This window comes from Acyrthosiphon pisum, chromosome A1 (assembly GCF_005508785.2).
Source record: "Acyrthosiphon pisum isolate AL4f chromosome A1, pea_aphid_22Mar2018_4r6ur, whole genome shotgun sequence".
Lineage (NCBI taxonomy): Eukaryota > Metazoa > Arthropoda > Insecta > Hemiptera > Aphididae > Acyrthosiphon > Acyrthosiphon pisum.
In genome coordinates this window covers 17,550,425-17,574,885 of record NC_042494.1, presented here as the reverse complement: position 1 = coordinate 17,574,885, position 24,461 = coordinate 17,550,425, and the positions used below count along the sequence as shown (strand labels likewise).

At 27.6% G+C, this 24,461-nt stretch overlaps 3 protein-coding genes across 4 annotated transcripts in view; 2 read left to right on the top strand and 1 right to left on the bottom strand.

Annotated features, from left to right (window-relative positions):
• Positions 1-4,062: 4,062 nt before the first annotated feature.
• Cox10 (COX10 homolog, cytochrome c oxidase assembly protein, heme A: farnesyltransferase) lies at positions 4,063-7,084 on the bottom strand. The gene is given in 9 exon segments (NM_001160472.1): positions 4,063-4,250; positions 4,313-4,439; positions 4,514-4,648; positions 4,744-4,926; positions 5,030-5,205; positions 6,166-6,361; positions 6,421-6,631; positions 6,704-6,854; positions 6,976-7,084. Coding segments are annotated over 8 exon segments (1,209 nt in total). The 5' UTR covers positions 6,797-6,854; positions 6,976-7,084; the 3' UTR covers positions 4,063-4,162.
• A 385-nt stretch (positions 7,085-7,469) lies between these two features.
• Positions 7,470-16,941, top strand: LOC100159542 (serine/threonine-protein kinase unc-51). 2 transcript variants are annotated; one of them, XM_001944479.5, is made up of 21 exons: positions 7,470-7,783; positions 7,944-8,085; positions 8,260-8,352; positions 8,924-8,974; positions 9,051-9,083; positions 9,161-9,197; positions 9,477-9,527; positions 9,588-9,713; positions 10,319-10,392; positions 10,491-10,651; positions 10,726-10,910; positions 11,394-11,469; positions 11,732-11,822; positions 12,666-12,755; positions 12,949-13,054; positions 13,115-13,225; positions 15,225-15,274; positions 15,346-15,550; positions 15,811-15,947; positions 16,005-16,140; positions 16,208-16,941. In XM_001944479.5, the coding sequence occupies exons 2-21, from the start codon at positions 7,996-7,998 to the stop codon at positions 16,294-16,296; spliced, it is 1,992 nt and encodes a 663-aa protein (XP_001944514.2). In that variant the 5' UTR covers positions 7,470-7,783; positions 7,944-7,995; the 3' UTR covers positions 16,297-16,941. The 2 variants fall into 2 exon arrangements, with proteins under 2 accessions (XP_001944514.2, XP_029342616.1); XM_029486756.1 differs by lacking the exon at positions 7,470-7,783 and having other exon boundaries at positions 7,923-8,085.
• A 5,684-nt stretch (positions 16,942-22,625) lies between these two features.
• Positions 22,626-24,461, top strand: part of LOC100574629 (kelch-like protein 2) — a 6,404-nt gene continuing 4,568 nt past the window's right edge. The window contains exons 1-5 of the mRNA XM_029486755.1: positions 22,626-22,890; positions 22,958-23,065; positions 23,426-23,553; positions 23,627-23,802; positions 23,875-23,971. Coding sequence (XP_029342615.1) covers positions 22,960-23,065; positions 23,426-23,553; positions 23,627-23,802; positions 23,875-23,971 — 507 coding nt within the window. The 5' untranslated portion in view covers positions 22,626-22,890; positions 22,958-22,959. The remainder of the gene's footprint in view (positions 22,891-22,957; positions 23,066-23,425; positions 23,554-23,626; positions 23,803-23,874; positions 23,972-24,461) is intronic.

Sequence of the window (24,461 nt, the reverse complement as noted above, 5' to 3'; positions counted from 1 at the left end):
TAACTCTAAAAAACTACCGTAGATAAATTCAATTTTCACCGAATGTTTATATTACCATTTTCTATAAACAATACAATTTTCAAATATTTTAACTCTTATACGTTATTTATAAATTATAGGCAGAAAAAAATGTCGTTTTATTTTATTTTTTTTTGTTTTTAAAATTATTGTCCATAACAATTTTTTTGCTTTGACAAAAAATTAAGAATCTAATACAATGTTAGGGGAATTTAAAAAAAAAAAGTTGAGTATAAATTTACAATATTTTTTATGCGTTAGTAAGTTAGACATATGGATATCCACCCGTAAATTAACAAAATCTCATAGGAATTTTCTTATTTTATTGTAATTCAAAAACGAAAAAAATTAACTACTGTTGGTACCTACTTGAAATGTTCACCAAATGTTTTTGTTTTGTTATTTTCTATAGATACATGAAAATTGAAAGTTATCAAAATATCTTGACTCATTTTGAGCTACCTATTTATAGAAATTTTCTTTTTTTTTTAGTTTTTTCTACAAAATTGTCAATACATTTCTGAATGTACTATTAGTTTAAAACATATTAATAAAAAAATATTATAATAATAAAGACAAAATGTTTGTCAAAGTTATGGCACATGGATTTTATAAATTCGTTGAGCCGAACAGATTTGTATTTTGTAATTTTTTACGATTTTTTGCGAGATTAGGGTGTGTAGTTTAATTTAAAAGCTGAAGTTTCCTCCACTTTTAACTAGAATAAATTTATTTTTTTTTTTATATTAGTAGACAGTGGTATCTAAAATATTTTTTTGTTTACTATGAATAATATTTCTTTGGGCAAAAACCAAAAGGTTGATTTTTGGCGAAAAAAGATCCGCTCATCTAGACACCTACTGTACAGGCGTACAGCAGATCAGTACCCGCACTTGCCCACTTTTTTATCTATAATGTTAGACGTTAGTGCAAGGGGTGACACCACTACCTAGTAATTTATCTTAAAAATAATGAATATATTATATATACCCTCCCCCCCCAAATTAAAATTCCTGTCAACGCCACTGCATTACAGTAGATAAATAATAAATAATAACGTCGAAGATTTATAAAGGTAGGTATAACTGATATAATTGTATAATCCGCTAGGTAGTTAGTACTAGATACTATTAGATGCGCAGATTATTGGTTTTATTTTAACAGAATATTAAGTAACTTGAATACTCCATAATGTAAATCTGATGACCTAGGTATTGTAAATTGGTAGAAAATATAAACAGTTCGGTATAGGTTCTATTGTGTTTATGGTGGTATCTATATAGTGGATACCTACCTATTGCATTTAATATTACACTTCTGCACCTATATTCACATATTTAGAGCTATATTATCGTAAAGCGTAATTACTATAATAGAAGAATAGGTATACCTACCTTCATCATAGTATATGGATGTTTCTATTGGCGTAGGTTAAATAATAAAACACTTACTATGGATATTAATCCGACGATGATGGTACCGAGACGTAAGGGCAACCATGTACAAAATGTATACATCAACGGCATTTTGCATTAATTGAAACGTAAGCTTAACCATTGAACTGAAATCATTAGACCGATATGAACACCATAATATCTATAGGTATACCTACCTATATATATATCAGGATATTCCGACTTTAACACAATTTATTATTGTATAGTACCTATGGTAGAGTATTAGAATTCAGACTATATAATAAACTAGGTATAATATGTACAGTAGGTAGTTTATACGTACACTATACAGTATACACGAACACCAGTTTGTACATTTCCATAATTGAGTATATCGATTTCCTAATTATATACATATTTCACATAAATACGAATAGGTATGACATGTTTCAATAATTGAATAACGACTGATTCTGACCAAGATAATGGACAATACTCTATAATATCACAATTTGTAGCCTTCGATACATATATAGATATATATAGTTCAGATTTAGTCACTAACCACAAATCAAAATTAAATGTGTGTAAATTTTCCCAATATGCCATAGCTCATTGGAACTTGAATATAGCTGGTAGACGGACTAGACGGTATGTCAAGCCAAAAGTCAAATAGGTAGGTATTATAACAATGATTAATAACTATAATACCTAGGTACATTGGGGATTATCAGAATATGTACATACCTACTCACAGGTGGGCGTATATAATATATATAATGTATAAATGTATACATCAGTAACTAGTAAGTAAGTACCTATCTATACTTAGGTAGGTACTAGGTAGGTACATTCAACGAGTTAACTTTTTATGCTGCTCTATGCCTCTATCTTAAAAAATTACCGATTGAGAGAGAGAGTGAGAGTAGAATTTTCGATTTGAGCACGTTGTCATCGCATTTTTAACAGTAGGTATACCACTTACCTACCTATATAAGGTTCTACAAATTTCCAAGTGATTCATGTCAATCTGTTGAAACTCACCTCCACTCAGTCAATTTTTCAGATAGAAAAACATTTTGTCGCTATTAGCTAGTTGTTTTAAAAAACCAACATAACTCGAAAAGAGGGATACAATTAAAAAATAATTGTTTGAATATGCAAAAGCAAATGCCTGAAAAAATTTAAAAAAATTTAATTTTTCAAAAATAAGTATAATTTTAATTAAATATTAATACAGCAAAAAACTCCCGAATCAAATTCAAGGTCACGGGTTTGAAATATTTAACATTATCTTTGTAATAGTTAACTTAATATTATAATATACCTACCTACCAATACTTAAACCAATGAAAACAGGATTTTTTTTCTGGGCTCGCCATCTTCCTCTAAGGTTCATAGGTATATCCTCACGGTCCACCCTGACACCCTTTAGATATTATTTAAATTTTTCAAACTTTTCTGCAAGTGTTAAGCTATTTATCTGAAAAAAATATTAATAAAATATAGGTGTCGTTTTAAACAAGCATTTCTCAAAATCATTACTTATTTGAATGTGATGGTTGGTCATTGGTTTTGAATTTTTAATAATAGTGAGCGAAGAGAAACACATGTCACTGTATTTTTACAGAATTTAACCATAACTTAAATTAATATACTAATGTAAAAAATTCAAATCCTTACTAAATGGTGATTACTGATTTTATTTTAAATGCAAATTTGTACTATTTATTCTAAAAACTTAATAGCTTACAATGTCTATTTAATAAAAGATTTATTTTTATTTTTTTAACCCTTGCCATAGTTAGGCAAGAAGGTTTTTACGAGAGTCGCAATATTACCAAACGTGAAATTTTGGGAAAATTTAAAAGTAGTTAAAGATTTTGAGAATAAAAAAAATGTATTATTTAGAGGCGTAAACATTTTTACTATAACAGTAACCATAGCTTCATAGGAAAGAAGATTTAATTAGATGCAGAGCTGGAAGTGGTTAAAGCTATTTAAAAAAGTGTCAGAGATTAATCATAATAGTGATCTAGTAAGTGTTCTACAACATACGACTTATTTTCTAAATAAACAACTAGAAATGACTCAATTTCAAAAAAGTGACTTACTTCCAGCCTTGTAGTTGATAAAAATAGATACAATAATTTAGTTTATTTGCCAATTACTGTAAATGTAACTTTATATTTTAAATGCTCAAAGACCATAGTTGGAAAATAAATATATTATTATTATTATTTATTGCCTGGGATGTTATGGTTCTACTACGGCTTTTATAAAAATTATTTTACTTATAATACAATTGAATCGCTAACTGCAGAAAGAGGATAGGTCCATTTTTTATAACTTTTCAGGAGAGACAAAAAACCAAATCATAACATGTCCCTTTTCTGTAGTAAACTAAAATTTCCAAACACTATATTTGGCATTTGGATAGTCAGATTTGACTCCTTAGTAAACGATGTATTTACGCGCGCTTAATGTAAAATGATAACTAAATCGAAATTGATAAAAATTGACTTGTCCCCTATCTGCAGTTAGTGATTCAGTTATGTTTCATATCATTAAATGACCATCATCTCAAAATATAAGTGAAAAAAATGATGAACTTATTTATATGTATAGTATTAAAAACAACATAAAATTCAACAAAAATTGCTTTATTCTGTTTATTTAACATCAAAACTGAAATTAAATAATTAGTAACAATGAAGAAACTAAAGTACATTTGAACAATGTATAAATTATAATGGTTCCGCTTTTTTGAAAATTGAACTAATAATTTTTTCATCCTTGTTAACTGTGATTACTTCACTATTTTCTTTTGGTTTGCTGTAAAATTTAAAATTATTTTTATACTGATTTACAATAATATTTTTTTTAGATATATGTACCTGTTTCCAGACCACAAACCATGTTTATTGACAAGTAATAATATCATCAAGGCTGGTAAATGTATAAGTGAAAATCTAAATAAATTACGTGAAGTCTTACTGTCAGAATTTTGATGAAATTTCCAAGCTGTCAAAAGAAATATTATTATAAATATACTTATAAAATTAAATGTTCTCATTACAAACACCAAATATACATACCTAAGTACACAAAATAAGCATTTAATGGAGAAACAGCGATTGAAAAATAAATATTAGTCAATTCACAAAACGGTGCTGCACAACATAGACCAAAAACTCCAATAGTGTAGCGTAATGCTGTTCTTCTACATAAACCTATTGCCATAAAAAAAAAAATACATAAACATTAAACTCATTAATATTTTATATTTTTCTTTTTGTTATAAGTAAATATATTAATTGATATAAACCTGGATTAGTAACAGACATCATTCTGTAACCGGCTCTTGAGTAATCTGGTCTAAGGTTCCAAGAAAGTGCATTAAAATGTGGAAACTGCCATGCATAAAGTAGACCAGCGAGTAATAAACCGCCAGAGTCTATCACACCACCTGTACAACCTGCCCATCCCATTAACGGTGGAATCGCACCAACTAGAAATAAAACAATTAATTATAAAATGATTGATACACAAGATTTAAAATAATAAATAAAACAATACTAAAAAATATAAGACAATATTTAATATTTAATTACCTACTGAACCAATCCATGTATTTAAAATACTTAGACGTTTCATTGGTGTATAAATGGATGTGTATAAAAACAGATTTGCAGCACCCAAAGCAGCAGTTACAGGATTTACGCCATAATATAAAGTTACTAATCCCAATGATCCACTAACTGCCGCAAACGTAAGAGCATGTATTGGTCTACAAAATTAATAGTAAATTATAATCTAACAGTATTAAGTAACCGAGTAATATCAGTTTTTGGTAAAATATATATAATTGCCTTCTTCAAATACTTTCAATAATTTATATTTTTTATTTATAATTTAAGTATAATACAATCTATCATCAGATCAATAACCACCACCACAGTAACTGATTTACAATAAACCTAGTTATAATACAAACTGTTTTAAGTAGATTTAGATTATGGTATAATTTAGTATCCCTAATCTTGGAGTTATTAAAGGATTACTACAGTTGAATATTTTGTAATGAAAACTATACAAATTTCAAATTATATAAATTATACCTGCCACTGATTGAAATGAATAGTTCAATTTGACACTATAAAATATTAATATCTTGGCGACTCAGGCAACAACACATGCCAAATACTGTCAAGGCTCTTGAATAAACTGAACCAATGACCATAGTAACAAATATTAATTCATATTTGTCATATTTGAATCTTAGTTATACCATTGATTCTAAATACTATGGATGGCTCACTGGCCGGTTTTGCTGTGGCACGAAATATTTACTTCCGGTAGATGACAAGGCGATATGACTACTAGTGATTACGTAACTCGACATTATTAACCACAAGCTCGGATTAGTAATATAAGGTAACGTTGTAATCGCTAGTAGTCACACCGCCTCGCCATCTACCGGGAGTAGATATTTCGTGCCATCGAAAAACCAGCCAGTGAACTGCAATCTATAGTAATGGTTATACAAACTATATTATTTAATATAATCTTGATGGTTTACACTTAACAGTATAGGCTATTAGTAAAAAGTAATGGAAGTTCCATACTAAATCATACCAATAAACATAATATGGTATATAAAACTTAAAAATGAGTGAGTTTTTATATAGACATTTTATACGTTTACTAAAATACAATTGTTATATTTGTTTGAATTATTATTACTTACGTTAATATGCCTCGGACAAGTAACCGATTCTTAGTTCTAGACATTTGAGCATCAAATGGAACTTCATGATATTGATTAATAGAATTTGCTGCTCCAGATACCATACCAGTACCAGCACTGCAAAGTATGAATGTTACTAAGTCAAATGGAGCAGGTGCCATCGCATAACCAGCCATTGTTGTTACAACCACCAAACCTAATAAAATAAAATATAATTTAATTTAGAACATAATATTGTGCAATAAACATTTTTACTTGTCAGTCGACTTTTTGAAAGTTTTAAATAATGTTGGTGTAAATCTTTCATATCTATTCTCGATTCTGTCCATTCTTTGTCACTGCGATTATTTTCAATAACAGGTTCTAGTACTGTAGGTGGTCGAATGACTGACGATATGGGTAAATGCTTATCAACCGTTACGTTAGTTGCAATAAGTGGCTTTGGTTTCAATGTTGATTGCGAAATCTATTTTAAGTCAAAATAATGAATTACTTTGTAGTTGATTACAGAGAATACTGAATTATATAAATTACTTACCTGTCTTCGAATAAAAGAACATGTCAAACAAGTTCCTGAGCTTTTGTTGATCTGATAACCATCGCGTTGGATGGCCCTTAAAATGTGATACATGGTGTATTTTATACTTCTCTGACGGACTAAAAAGCTCAATCATTTTTATTCAATGAGCCTGTAAAATAAAATTGTACACTGTGACCTCCAAAACAACATACAATGATTAAACTAAATGTCAAACAGTAAAACACGAGTTCTCAGTCATAAAAATATTTATTCGGACTTCACTAACATACCTGAAAGAACTAGACCCATTGAACATGTGAAAATCGTGGATATTTAGACTTGAGATGTTCAAAATGTTTTCAAAGTTCGAGTCAAACATCGGGCTAACACAAATATTCCAAAAAGAATTCTAATCACTAAACTTACGCAAATTGGTCTGTAAATTACGTTGTTGATAACAATTCGTTACTAAAGATTACAATATTCAATAACACGTCCTTAACTTCATGGCATACTGTCGTTATTCATCTCAACTTTTGCAAACTTTTTTATAATAAAATTTAAGACAATATAAATAATATTAGCCGTTGTTATTATTATTTATTCATCTGTGCTCTTAAAACCATGAATTACTCATAGACCTCATGGCACCTAACCTTTTTTTATACTCAACAACGTGATAAGTTCATGTACAACACCAGATAAAATATGATAATGTCTATCAAAATGTAATAATAATAATAATAATAATAATAATAATAAAAATATGCGAATTTGTGATTGTACATTTGTAACAAGTCTCAATTATATTAAATTTCTGCTGTTGTTATTTACAGTGGTGTATGGACTGTAGTTCCGTATTAATTTTATAAAAGATTGTCATTACCACTACAAAATGGTAGTTAATATCGTGTTCGAGATTTAAGAATACGGAATGTTCAATATTATCTAATCTGTATAAATATTAATATATTATACATTTTCATGTAATCAAATCAACTACACCTTATACTATAGTTTCTGTAATGTTATAGAATAACTTTCCGAGATCTAATTACTAGTTCAAACGCATTTAATAATACCTAGGTTGCATTTGTGGTAAGTTTTCATACATGATTATTTATTTGAATTTATCCATATACAAATAATTAATGAATTGAAGACGTTATTTAAGTGCGATTGAATAACGCTCCAGATTTACCTTGAATTTTAAGTGCCAGAACTAGTGATAAATTAATTTCTTTCATATATCTATCAGAATATCCAAATATCAATTATTTCAAGAATCCAAGCGTTGAATATTAAGTAAAATGGAAGTTATTGGTGATTATGAATACAACAGTGCTAATCGCTTGGGACTTGGCGCTTTTGCTATTGTCTTCAAAGGACGCTCTAGAAAAGTAAGTCACTATATACATTTTAAAGTTGATAAAAATAAAAGTAAAACATTTATATGATTTTAACAACATAATATTCAAAATTATTACCTATTTAAAATAGAAATTACAAATAAAAATTTCATAAATATTATTTATGATATAATTTTTCTATACCATTCTTTTTCTTTTAAACAGAAACCAGATATGGATGTAGCTGTTAAAACAATAATGAAGAAAAATATACCAAAAACTCAAAGCCTATTGAAAAAAGAAATAGATATTCTGAGGGTAAGTATTAAAACTTATATTTTTATTTGGTGAAAATGTCTTTAAAACATTACTTATTTAAAATTAAAGTACTCTTTAAAATAATAACTTGCTTTCTATAATAAATTGTATTATATAGTTAAACAATTATGTTTCATTTATACACCTCACTTTTTATTAACTTAATGTTCTTTCAATTGTGTGGTCAGTTCCAGTGTTGAAGCTTCATAAGAGACATTGAGTCACTAAACCTCCTAAGTCTCTATCTCCATTTCTTTTAAATTTTGAAAAATAATTAATGACATTTAATTTTAAAATAAAATTTTTTATCAATTACAATAAATAATCATGATTTTTTAAGTTATTTTTGTTCTATTGAATCTCTTTACTATCTCCACATTTTCACGAGTAATTTTCTACTAGTACATTTATTATTTGATAGCTGTAAGCTTAATCAGTGTTTAATATACCTAACACCCTATTTAAATCTACACCGTATACATTAAAACAATAGTTCTATGATATATTTTATTTATTAACACGTGATAATATTTTATAATAAAAATAACAAAGAAAATAACGTTTATTTTAGAAACTAACAGTCCTTCAACACGATAATGTTGTACATCTTCTAGAATGCCTGGTAAGTGATAATAATATGTTAATAGTATTAAATTCAATTATTTAGCTAAAAATATTGTTATTTAAAATATGTTTAGGATACTGATGATGCATTTCATTTGGTTATGGAGGTATGGATGTCAGCAATCACATTAATTTAAAACTATTATATTAATACTTTGAATTAATATGTTGTGCATTTTTTTAGTATTGCAATGGCGGTGATTTGCAGGATTATTTAAATGGTATTTTTTTGAATTTATTAATATTTGGCCAAAAACTTAATTTGTATTAAAAATTGTTTAACATAAAAAAAATTACGTTAAATTTAAATAGCTATTAAATTACCAATTTTCTTACAATAAAACTTTTCTAGATGTGTAAATAATTATAAAATAGAATAAAAAAATAGAAATTTCAAAATGCTTAAAAATAATTAATAATACTCGTTTTTTATCAAAATAATAATATATGAATAGTTGGATAACAGTTTGAAATTGTATATATTTTTTTTACTTGCACAGTCAAAGGATGTTTAAGTGAAGACACAATACAAATATTTTTAAGACAACTTGGTAAGTTATTATAATACTTTGAAAAGTAAAATTAAATATTAAAATTATTTTGTATTTCAGCTGGAGCAATGTATGAATTTAATAAGCAAGGAATACTTCATAGAGACTTAAAGCCTCAAAACATCCTATTGAAGTTTTCAGGAGAAACTCGTTATCCGGAACCTAATCAAATCACTCTTAAAATTGGTAATTAATAATTTGTAATATTACTTATTGTTTTATTTATTAAGGGGATTCGATCACAGATTTTCTGTTTTTGTCCAACACACACGCGACATAGGATTTTAGAATGGTTCTTTTCCATAAATACCAATTGATCTAATGAAGCGATAAGAATTCTAAAAACAGATTTGAATTTGTTGTCAAGTCTACTTGAAATCGACTTTCCTACATTTTTGATTTTTTGATTTTAACTTCTCTAAAAATTAAAATACGACAATCTTTAAATACTCTTTTTAATATGACATTATTAGGAATTTGGGGGATAAAATCAAACATGTGGAAAGTCAATTTCAAGTAGACTTGACGAAAAATTCAAATCTGTTATCAGAATTTTTATCGCTTTAATAGATCAATTGGAATGTTTGGCAAAAAACACGTCTAAAATACTATGTAGCGCGTGTGTTAGTCAAAAACAGCAAATCAGGGTATAGAATCCCTTTAAAAATAATTAATAAATACATTAAAAAAATTATAATATTATGGAATTAAAATTAGTGATGGTTAAAGGTTTATTTTAAAAACTATTATATATATTGTATAGTTATTAATCTGTAAATAATTTTTCTTAGCTGATTTTGGGTTCGCTCGATGCTTGGATGAAGGAGTAATGGCAGCTACAATGTGTGGTTCTCCAATGTACATGGTAAATTAATATCATTTGATTTATTTTAAAACCAGCTAATAAATAATATTGAGATAAATTAAATGTTCAATTCGTATTTGATTGTATGTACAATTTAGGCTCCTGAAGTAATTATGTCACTGCAGTATGACGCTAAGGCAGATTTGTGGAGTTTAGGTACAATCATATTTCAATGTTTAGCTGGTAAAGCTCCATTCTTTGCCAATTCACCTGCAGGATTAAAACAAATTTATGAAAAAACTAGCAATTTAATGCCTAAGTATATTTGATCAACAAAATATCGAAATTTAATTAAGTACAAATTATTTTTATTTTTTATTTTTTTAATCTTAGAATTCCTCCAGGGACATCGTCAGATCTATCAAACTTATTATTTGGACTTCTAAAGAGAAATCCAAAAGATAGAATATCATTTGAAACCTTTTTTGATCATACCTTTTTAAAAATGAAACCTCCACCTGTTACCATGCCGTCTCCACTTGCTAACAGCCCAAAAACGCCATCTGTATTTGATCAAGGTCAGTGTAACAGTCAATACTATTCTTGTTATTAATGTTTAAGACCATGTGAAACAGAATTTTGCTGTCCCCGTCTTACTAGTGCTTAACATAGAAAATGTTATGCTCAGCAGATCAGGTTTAGTTCCGATAGTTTAAAAAATTAGAGTGAATTTTCCTATTATAAATTTTAAAGGTAAGATTATTAACTAGGACATTGTATAGGCTTTTTGTTATATTTTAATTTTAAAGCAATTTATGAGTATATTTATATGTACAAACAATTTTTTTAATTTTAGAATACTCATAACTCGCTTTAAAATTAAAATATAATAAAAAGCCTATGCGATGCCCTAGATAATAATCTTACCTTAAAATTGATTGTATAAGAGGTCTATTGACTTTAATTTCCAAACCAAAGGAGCTAAAATTAGCTATGTTACGCACTTGTATCATGTCCTCTTAATAGCTAAAATAAATTTATCATTCAACTCAACATTCTAGGTTATCAATATTCCGTCAGTCCTGATCTTTCTGATGAATATGTTATAGTGCCTTCAAATATACCTGCATACCATCAGTAAGTCATCTAATAGAATTATGTTTTAATTGAGAATAACAAGAAAATTTAAAAAAATAAAACTGATTCATGAATTATTAAAGTATTTTAGGATATTAATATAATATCTACACCTAGTTATATCATTATAATGCAAACAAATATTAAATAATGTATTTTTTGTAGAACAAAAAATTGTATCTATAGTTTATTTATTTTTTAATTAATTTCCTCTTAATTTATTTTTTTTTTTGATATATCTTTGTCTCTTTCCCTTTCATAGCGAGAAAGACATCAGTGCTAGTCCTCCAAGACCAAGTACACTTTCCATACAAACCCAACAAGATTACAATAATCCACGATCTCCATTGAAAGTAAGTTTATGGACTAAATTAACTGCATTTTTAGATTTGGACCACAGCAACAGAATATATATATTTATTTTTAATTTTATAGTGTGGTGCAAATGATGGGCAAGGGGGTGCTTAAATCTTAATAAATTTTCAAAAATATACAAGTTATATACTATATAATATTTATGTATACTTAATATCGCCTGCCTCAGCAAAGAAGCTCAGATCTCTGTTTTCACAATTTTTTTTTTTTCAAGTTCTCAACTTTTGTGTAGTTCCCGCGAAACTGATAAAAAAAATTTGTGAAAACAGAGATACGAACTTCTTCACTGCGTCAGGCGATATATTTACTGACTCTCTTACAGGATTATACTATACTTCTAAAATAATATCTAGAGACTATTTATACCAGTGACTGCATAGTATGTGTTAAACATAACCAAGTTAATTAATTACCAAATTTACAACTTATATACTAGCATGATAAATTTAACACTATTTCTAAAGCTATAACAAAAAAGATAAATGATACAATTTTATTGCAATATTGAAATATAAACTGATTAGACTAAAAAGTATATTAATAAATAATGATTAATAATTTATATTTATATTTTTATTATTTACTCTGAAACAAAGTTGTAAATACATATACAAATCACGTGTTAGGCAAGTTAGTGATAACTGATAAATTATAATATTACCATCTACACAACATATTTGTTTAAATAAAAATTACATTACATTTGCTGTAATATTTAGCTAAATTGAAATTAATTAATTTTGAATAACTTGCATGAATACTTTTGTGAAATATTTGCAATTTATGATTTTCAATATTATATTAAAATTTAAATATTTTAGTCTGTACCTAGATCTCAGCCTATTACAATGAATCCAAGGGCTTCAAAGAATATAATTGGACCAGATTTTTGTTCTATATCTCCACCATCAGTAAGTATACTTATATTATGTTTATTATTATACCATTAATGTAAGATTAAACTAGTCCTTTTGGTAATGTTTTTATGGTATAATATAACATGTAGATAATATTTTGAGAGTAAAAATACACATGTTTTAGCTATTAGCTTAATACAGTTAAATAACTTGTATTTGTTTACCTTTATTTATTAAAAAATGTAAGGTTCAGTTTATGCTCGGAACTCCTCCATCAGGAAGAAGAATATCAGAAACGCCACCATATAATACATGGAACTTTACACCAACAAGTTCTCCATTAAAGAAATCAGGTAATTAATGTTAACTTTTAGGTTGTTATTAATTTTATCTTTATACTCTGTTGTTTTTAGTTCTAAGTTCGCCAATTTTGAACACACAACAATTTACATTTAACACAAACCAAAAAATAGGAACAGTTGGCCTGCCTTTCAGTAATAATAACCGCGCTATGACTTTACCTGGTAAATATAAATATTATTAATCTTCTAAACTAAAAGCTTAGTATGAATCTGTGAGAAATAGAAAAATGACAAAATAAATAACTCTTAGAAAAGTGAACCAAAATATTATTGATGTGCTGATATCACTTGTTTCTGATAAATGATAATTCATCTATGTATTTACAAAAAGTATAGTTCTTAGTAAAATCTATAAGCTAATAAACAAGTACCGATAACAAATATAAGAAAAAAAATTTGGCCATATTATCCATATAGCTAATATGCCCAAAACAATGATTATAGTCAAGGCTGGGCATTAACAAGGTAAAAGTTAAAATTAAGTTAAAGCGTTAAGTTAATTAACTCGTTACTTTTTTTCAAATTAACTTTTAACTTAATAAGTCACTATTTTTTGAAGATTAACGTGTTAATTTCAACGTAATTTTATTCAAAAGTTAAGTTCATCTTCATACGAAGAATAATGCAAATTTTTGAATGAGGTTTTTACTTGGATGTATCATTTTAAATTTTCCCAGTAATTTTCTTGAGCGTAAAGAAAAACTATCAAATAAACCATATTATGAGTCTGGAATTTTTTATATTTGCAAATTAGAAAATTTTAATTTTAAAGTAAATTAAGTTACTTTTTTTTCAATTAAACATCCAAATAGTACTGAATCAATCACCAATCCCACAAAAAGATTCAGCAAAATATCTTGGAATGCACCTTGACTTTCGTCTAAACTGGAAACACCACGTCCGTCAGAAAAAAATTCAGATTAAAGAAAAAATGCGAAAACTTTATTAGTTAGTCAGACCTCACTCTGATGTAGCAATTATAAAACCGATCTGGATATATGGCATTCAATTGTGGGGTTGTGCCAGTAAGTCAAACATCGATGTAAGACAATGATGTCAAAACATTGCCATTCGGACCATCACTGCAGCCTATCGGTTTGAAAGAAACAACGCAATTCACCGTGATATAATGCTGCCTATAATAACAGATGAAATTCAAAGGTTTGCTCGCGAGCAAACACAATACGAGGCTAGATCACCATGTCAATCCATTGGCCATCCAACTATTAGATAACTCCAAGGATGTCAGACGTCTTAAGGGTGTGAAACCATACAACTTAATTTAAGATTTTAGATTACGGCAGGAGGCACTTCATTAGAAGTGACTCTATGTCTCCATCAACGTGTAATATATATATAATTTATATCTAGTATGAAAAATATGTATAATTGTCAAACATATTTATAAAGACCTTTGGGTCGTTTAAATAATATAAAGCCCCAGGGCATTTGAAAAAAAAACCTTTTTTCAAAGTTAACTTTTAACTTAATGAGTTAACAAAAAAAATATGAGTAACTTTTAACTTAACTTAACTTTATTATTTTAAAATATCTTAACTTAACGAGTTTAAAAAAATCGTTAACTTGCCCAGCTTTGATTATAGTTACATAATCAGCTAACAATTGTATATATTTTTTATTTTCCATTTTTCAATATTGGTTTGTTTAATTATTTGATATACCTATACCTACAATTTGCACAATAAGTTTATGGGATGAATTAGAGATTAACGACATAGTAAGGGTTTAGGGTTAGAATGATTTAACGGGGGACTTGCTTTTACATTTTATTAGTAGTAGTACATATCAATTGTATCATTGAAAAGTTGTTTCTAATTGGTCATTTAAAATGTTGAAGCTCTTTTTAGACATTAATCAGGTAGTTGGATGGGTGGCTTGTAACAGTTGGATGTGTGTGAGACGACACAGAAGACTGGATAAACATGATATGTTTCAGTATGACTGTATTACTGGCAATTAAATATTGGTTTAAAATTATATTTATAGTGTTATACTATTATAGGTACCAAATTTTGTTTTTATGCTGAACTTTGTATTATTGTTTTCGATGATGACCTTTTTCCCTATTTATACTTAGTTAATTTAAATGTTAAGAACAATTAAAACTATAATCATTATTTTCAAATATTTGTTTATTTAGAACTTGGAAACATAACTTTTCCAGAACTTCCGCAAGAAACAATATTAGAAGTAAACTTAAATTACTAATTACATAAATTATTTTGAAAATACCTTAATTGTATAATTATTTTACATTTTAGAAAGAACACATAGAAACATTAGCCAAACTTAATTTTGTATTAGCATTGGTTGAATGCATTGTTGAATGTGCTTCTCCTAAAAGACCACGTTATGAACGATTAGTGCTTTTAATTAGAGCATTACAATTACTTAGTTCTAGCTTAAGTATAGCTACGTCTGAACTCAAAGCTGGTCGATTACAACCTTCTACAAATGTTAAAAATGGTAAGCATAAATTCTTTTAGAAATATTCGTTTTAGATATAAAAATATTATTTTTAAACCATGTGCACAGATACATATAAAACTATCAATTTATTAATTTATCAATCAGCAATTAATAATATATAAAATATTATATTATTATACATATTAACTATTGTATGTCTTAAAATAACATATTTCAATGTTTTAACAAAAATGGTTGTCAATATATAATTTTTATGATTTTAAAAACATTTAGTTTATTTTTTATTTTTTTTATAGTGGTACAACAACTTAATGAAACTTTTCACAAAGTTTTGGACGACTGTAAACAAATTAATGTACCAAATATGCTACACAATACATCATCATCCACTACAACAGCTGAGAAGTTATTATATGATTACGCTGTGGAAATCGTAAGTAATTGTTGATCTCATGTTTACAGTTTGGTATTTATTTTCAATGTATTTTAGTGTGCTAAAGCAGCATTAAAAGAACTGGGCAACACACCATATGATTATTTTAAATCTTATCAGACAGCACAGATACTCCTACATAGTTTATCCCAGCAAGTAAACTCTCCGAGCGACAAAGAAATATTAATAAGATGTAATCAATACAAATTGATTTGTATGATATTAATATAAATTAATTCAAATATTTTTATATTACACAGATCGTGATGCAGTAGAAAAGAGATTGTCTATATTGCAAGACCAAGGTTATGTTTACTCAAATACAGTTAACGGCAACAATTCCACTTGATTAATACTGATAAATGATAATGATGTGTTACTAATTCTTCACAATGTTCTAGTCTTTTTTTTTTTTTTATTTTTATGTAGAAATGTGTTATTTAACTTGGTCTGTCTTATTACCTCAACAAAATCATTGAAACAATAATATTCACATTAACAACCCTAACTCTATGTAATAAATAATAATTATTATAATTATTATTTATTATGTAAAATGCTTATCTTTTTGATGTATAATTTTTATTATTATTTTTTGTATTTATATACTTGTATATCACAATTACATACATAAATAATTTTAGAGTAAAATATCAATTTACAATAATTTGCTAATATTTGGTAACCTGTGATTTATACCTACATAATTCAATAATATTTATTTACTGTATATTAGAAAGTTATGACTTTTATTGCTCTATGAGAAGCTTTGTAAATACATTTTTATTGTAATATTCTTTAATTCTAAATTTCTATCATGTTTTTTGAAATTATACTAATTAACTGTATAGAGTACCTATATGATATCAAATATATTGATATATGTATTAATATTTAAAAACTAGAAACAAATTTTACAATAGTTAATACTTATACAGTTATAGGTACTTGAAAATAAGTACATTTATAAAATTAAAAGTTTTTTGAAAATAACTGTATGAGTTTAATTACCTAGATGCCCCCATTCCTAATAATTTTCTGTCACATATTTATAAACGACATTGCACACATATTATTAAAACCGATTTTTAATTAAATTCATTGAAGTGAATGTAATTTAAAAAAAAAATGATTCAAAATAGAGTTTGATTAAGGCGGATATTATTTAAGGGGAACAATTTAAGCAATTTCTAATCTTGTCGTTGCCGCCCTTAATCTTTGGTTAGTCGTAAATGATTATTACTGTGAGTGCGTTACTATTGGCGATCATAAGCTTATCAATTTACAGGCCAGCAGGGGGTGGTTTGAAACGGGCCAGATGGAAAAATAACATATTATAAATGATACACAGCGTGCCCATTCTGTGGTGCCTGTTCCAGCTTATCAATTTGATAAACCTTTGATCGCCAATATGGTAAAAATGTAAAATATAAAATTTGAAATACGAAGGAATTCGTACTCGATAACAATAGATTTCATATCGCCCGGGCGAACGGACTAATAGTTACGTACCGCATGCACAAGTCAACAAGAGAACTCAAAAAATATTTTTGACTATTTTGTTCACTCACGACAATGAATAGTGCTAATAAGCTGGCGAAAATTTTTGAAAAATTTTTTGATTCGGTCAGTCTCTTTTCTATGATTTTTAGGAAACAGATTTTGCACATTTTTAATAGTTCACGTATTACCGTTCCAAATGAATTCAATTTATCAAAATTAATTTGCACTTTAAAGTGGTAACAAGACAAAAAGGTGGGCAAGTGGGTGCCACTCTGCAGTACACTAGGTTACAAATGGGTTACTGTAATGGATTGTGTGTTTTTTTATTTTTTTATTTTTTTTGTGTCTGTGTACACGATAAGTAGTCGAAATAATGCTACGATTTTCTTCAACAGTATCTTTTCTGATAGGAAAGTAAATCTAGTTGGTACTTTGGGGGGTCAAAAGTAAAAGTTTCCCATTAGTTTTCAAAATAGCGACGTGAAAAACAAGAAAAATTAGGGAAAAACGGGAATTTTTAAGCAAAATCTGTTTTTGAGAAAATCGATTTTGGTTTTTAGTGCAACTCTAAAACAAATGACCGCAGGTACATACAATTTTGACTGAGTGTTTATATGTGCATTTTCTATACACCATAACATTTTCCAAATATTTTGACTTATTTTGAGCTGTTTACGGACATTTGTAGTTTTCATTTTTTTATTTTTTTTTCTATAAATATCAATACAATTTTATTTGTTGGTTAAAAAAACTTGAAAATTTAATAGAAGGCTCCTAATCTATTGTTTCAAAGGCAGATGAAAAAAATTAAAAATCAGTAGTCACAGTTTTTTTTTTATAAGCATCTAAAGTTCAAATATTTACAAAATACGTAAAAATGACGAAAATTTGAAAATTATTTTGAGTTAGAAATTCATGAAAAATTTTCTTTTTAAATCTAAGATTTGAAAATGTAATACAAAGTTCCTCATAAGTTTGTCTACCTTTTTTTAAAAAAAAATGTCTACAAGCAAGTCAAATTCAATTTTTATGAGCGTTTGACATTTACATTTTTACAACATATGATATTCACTCGAATTCTCATGTTACGATTTTCTTATTTTGTTGTAATTAAAATAAGAATGACTGTAGATACTTGAAAATTTCACTGAATTTTCATATTAGCATTTTCTATACACAATAAAATTTTGAAAATAATTTGACTCTTTTTGAGCTGTTTACGGACAATTTCATATTTCAATTTTTTTAGTTTTTTTTTCTATAAATATCAATAAAGTTTTATCTGTAGGGCCAAAAAGTGTAAAAAATTAATACAAGGCTCCTGATATATTGTTACAATAGCAGTTGAAAAATATTAAAAATACATACACAATTTTTTTTTATAAGCATTTAAAGATCGAATTTTGACAAAATGTATCATATTTAAAATTGAATGATTATTTTGTAGTTATAAATTTATAAAATGTTCAATTTTTATATCTAAGGATTGAAAATTTAAAACAAGACTCCACGTTAGTAGTTTATTCTGTTACCATAAAATCTAAAAAATACAGATAATATAAAATGCTGAAATAATTTAAGAAATAAACTCATGTCAGCAAATTCCCAAAAATAATATTTTTAAAAAAGTTATTACGTTCCAAAATAATTTAATATAAAATTCAAAAAAATAAACTACTTGACTTATATAATTTTTTCTACCATCAAAAGTGTTCTTATAATCATATTCACAAATTGGCTATTTTAAATTTATTCAAAAAAATTTAAATCAAATTTTTATTTTTTATTTTCAGTATTAAAAAATAAAAATAATGTTTTGTATATTATGCGTGTAGCGCGAGAGGCTATAAATTATATAACTAAAAAAATTTAAAATTTTGTATATAGCAAAAGTTATGGCATTTGTCAGATCTCGGTGGGACAACCTGTATATCTATGACAGTATCACGGTTTGTTATTGATGTAAAACGCGTTATAACATATAAGTACCTAATGGATATTGTGATATGATTAATTTGGAATTTATTATAGGTATCTATTATAATTTATAGGTCAATTTTTTTTCCGTGATTCGTAATGTCTAGTAATTTGTGTAGTATAATTAACTAGGCACCTGTGTAGATCCTGGTTCCATACTTGGATCTCCTTATGTGGAATCAAATTTTGCCTAGATGTTGATGTAGATAAAAAATTATGAGCAGTTGTTGGCACATTCACATTTTTTGAATTTTGTATGCTCTATAAAAATTAACAAAAACACATTATCAAGTACTGTTGATTATTGTGTTATTTTCGTATTTGGATAAACAATTTCAAAAATGTGGAATTTAAAAATATCAATAAATAATTTATCGAAATTGTTATGCTATAAAAAATGTTCTGTTGTATAGAGCTACTAACTATATCAATTTTAGGTGTTCGTTGGTTCTGTAACAGTGTCAATGAATTTCCTTTATTTTTTCTTCTTCTACTTAACGGTGGATTTTTTTTTTTGATCGTACAATTTTCCATGCTTATAATTAAATTTAAAACAATCAATAATTAAACCAAAAAACACAATTACTTATATCTTTTAACTGAAAACGTGTAAAATAAACGGGAAATAAAATAAAACGTGGTTCGTTATTGCCGTTTATTTGACGAATGACGTTGACCGTCGATCACAGAATTATATTTTATAATGTTTTGCATAAAGCTTCATTAGTTCAGTTCATTGCCAATAATATTATTGTTTAATTCGGTTATAATAATAATGTACCTATTTGTGTATAAAACCGGATATCGCATATTATCGTAGAGCACACAACTTATTCTTAGAAAAACCAGCCGGGGCGACTTTCGTACGCACACGCACATGTCTGTTTCGCACGGCTACTGTTTAGAATTCGTAAAATTGTTCCTTCAAAAACTACTCGTTTTACTTCAATCAATCCAGGCGCGTAGCCAGGATTTTCTCATGGGGGGGGTTTGCCAAAATTTGTTGGTAAACTTACCAATATTTATATAAATCGCTAAAAGGTTAGCATTACTCGAAGTATGACGAAGCAGACATTTTTTCAGAAAAATATTTTTGCCATTTTTTTAGGGGTTTTAAAAAACTCATGGGGGGGGTTGTGACCTGATAAACCCCCCTTGGCTACGCCCCTGAATCAATCCGATCGTTATATTGGTGCGATAAAAATTCTGAAAATTTATTTGAATTCAGCATGAAGTTTACTTGAGATCGGTCGGACCACTTTTTCAGTTGTACATAAAAATGTTTTTTAAACACTACTACAAAATTTAATATTTTTCAAAAAACTGAGATCAAATTTGTGGAATTTTGAGGGCAAAATTAAAAAATGTAATCCCACCGATCTCAAGTAGACTTCATGCCGAATTCATATACATTTTCAGAAGTCTTATCGCTTCAATACAACGATCAGAACAATTGAAGTTGAATAGGTAGTTTTTAACGGAAAAATTGACCGGTACCCAATCGCCTTAATTTAATTATCAATGCAAAATATCTCAAAATAATCATTGTTTTCATAAATAAATATTATTTCTGGCAAATTTAAGTTTTTAAAATGTACATCATCAAATTTTCAAGGATTTTCCCAATACAATTTTGATTAGTTTTAAAGTTAGATTACCTATTGTTTTTTTTTTTATTATTATTTCAATTTACAATAATATTAATATCATTGTACACCGCGACGTCGTCGAACTCGACAAAGTCGTATCGAACACACACACGGATACCAGGCACGTAGCTAAGGGGGGGCCAGGGTGTGCCTGGCCCACCCTATTATGTGTCCGGCCGTAGGCCAGCCCACCCAAATTATTAAGAGGGGCCCATTATTATACGGTGGCTTTTAATTTTAATGAAATTTATAATATTGTCTAAATATTACACAAATAAAATTAAATATATCGAGTTAGAAATTAGAATCTAAAATAAGTTACGTAACTAAATTAAATTCTTGTCCATTTCTGGAATAAAATATGTATATTGTATTACATTAAATAAATAAATAACAATAAATTTTGTTGCTACCAAGAATCGGTGATAATTTATCTTTGTAAGTCATAATATCGTCAACGATTGATTAGGAAATAATTGCTATTTAAAGCCCAATACTGGTACTGCTGGTACCATACTATAGCATGTCATGTAATTCTTATCTTATCTAGACAGTGACTGTTGTATACTTTTATGTCTATTTTTAAAATACTTTTGAGTAAGGGTATTGTCATTATATTGATTCATATAGAATTATATTATTATTATGGTCGTCAACTCGTCTATATTTTATAGTAATTATATTCTGATAACTACCTCTTTGTAACATAATAAAAAGGGGCCCACCCCTACAAGGTAATATATTTAGGTAAGGGGCCATCTAACATTGGCCCATCTAGTGAATATTTTCTGACTACGTGCCTGACGGATACCGATTTTCGTTTCGTTGTCGTGATCATGTGGTTGTCACGGGAGCATATAAGATGTTGGAAAATAATTTCAATGAAAACAAAACTTACGAAAATAATTAAACCGAAAAAAAATTTAATGAAAATAATTTACTAGAAATATAATACTAGAAGACCCAGACACGTAACTATAGATAAGAATTTTGACAAAATTGAAAATTCGTCAAAATCACAAACAACATTCGAAAATTATATAAAGTTTTTAGGTAACTACACGTGTCATATGCTGACAACGGCGTAAAAAGTATTCTATACTAATGTGTCTTTTATGTCTCTTAAAATACTTTCAAAGACATTGCGGTCTGATTGATACGGTAATAAATTGCCCGCAGTGCCACAACAATAGGGGACGTAAGGTATGCATTGCATTCCCTAGCCCAGTTTTATCTTTAAATGGGGGGGGGGGGGCATCATCAAAAGGAAAAATTAAATAAGTTATGATGGTCAAGCATAATATGTTATCTTGCCTATTATGGTTGAACGTCTAGACACAGCGTAATATTTTACTTACATAAAAAATACGTCGTTACGGCGTACTTAGGTACATTGCCTAGGTAAACCTTCAAGTGAGAATTATATAATGCCAGTTTTGAAATGTAATGAAAATACCCAACACATTTCAGAAATAACTTTCACTCTCTTAGAATGTTAGAATTAGAATACTTTATTTTTAATAAATCTAACTACCTAGGTACCTAATAAATTGATAATTTCTGAACATCAGTATATTGTTGGTTTTTACCCCTTCATAGGTACTTATGTTTTAGTATTAAGTTATAACTTAATGATAATATTAAAAATATATTTTCAAATGTGTTATGTCAGTAGAAGAAATGGATACCGTTCAGACATCATCTTCTGAAAATAACGTAAAGCAAGTTTTGAAATTAAATAAATACAAACCGACACATTTTAGAAATATCTTTCAGCCTGATAGAATACTAGAAGGCTTACAATCTCTACGCAAGTATGGTGTTGATAATTTTAGCTTCTTTCAGAATAAATATTAGTACCTAACACATTTTTGTTTTTAGAAATGGAGATTTATGTGATATTAGATTTGAAACGGATGAATGGGTTGTTCACCTTTGGTCACAAAAATGTTTTAATTGCTGCTAGTCCATATTTCCGTGGAAAATTCGGTAATTATTTTGGTGAAAGCAATAAATATATTTTTGTTAAGGGCATAAGAGACGTCATTTTTTTAATATAAAAACATGACTTACGGGAAATATTCTCACGCCCTGCGTAGACTAGTCAGATTTCGTTGTTTTTTATTTAAAAGAAGAGGACATTTTGCCAGTCGAATTAAAGCCCGATTTTCAAAATTGATATATCGATGAGGCGTGAGAGATTTTCCTGTAAATTCATTTTTGTTAATATAATACACCCCTTTAACCCCCCAACCCACTCCTCCTCGATAGGTATCGGACAGTAGTATAGTGGAAAAGTATTATAACAGGTCGCAAGTAAAATATAAAATATATTTTCAAATTTTATAGAATCACAAAACATTTGTAAAACCGGCAACGACAGAGTAACTATAAGTGAATTAAAGTCTACTGTTTTACAAATATTAATAAATTATATTTATAAGGGAGAAATCGAAGTCACAAAAGAAAATGTAGAGGTATAATTAAACACTTAATTTTTTATCGTTCAATTAAAAATTATGTAAAATGTATTATTAATGATTTTTCAAGGATTTGTTACCAGCCGCAAAACTCGTACAGTTAGATTTTGTATATGTTACATGCATTGAATTTTTACAAAAAAAGATGGATGGGTCAAACTGTCTTAGTATCAGAACGATCGCTAATAATTTTAACTATCCGGAATTGCTAGCAATTTCTGAAACGTTTATGAAAAAACAGTTTTTGTATGATATAATTAGCTTCAGTCTCTATATTTTTCAGTTATAAATCATATATTTAATGACAATTACTTTCAGGGAAGTGGTTAAAACTGAAGATTTTCTATTATTATCTTATGATGATTTGGTTGGAATTATCGCCTGTAATGGCCTTGCTGTTCCATGTGAAGAACAAGTAAGTAATATAAATTTTGGTTCACTAGATTATTAAATATGGTCCTCTAAAGTTAAGTAAAATATGCATTAATACTTTTAATTGAAATAATTAGTATAGGTTTAATTTACAAGAACTAAATAATTTATCCTTATAACTACCTTTTTATACACATTACACACAGTAGTTTATAATCTAACAACACCCTCAAAAAAAAAAAAAAAAACCATAAACATAATTGTTGGCAAACATAGTTCATTATTTGTATTTTAACATACAATCATCAAAATCAGTATTATTATTTTAATTTGTTATTATAGGTAATCATAATTAATTACTTCACAGTTACTTTTCTTACAATATCATAAATTTTGATTCTTTATTAGTGGCTATAAAGTAATAATGATAAATTGGTAAATGGTACTTGATTGTTGACATTAATGTCTTAGTATGCATGGTGTTAAAAAAAATTGTGTAATGAAAAAAGTGCAATGTTTTCTAGTGCTCTTCT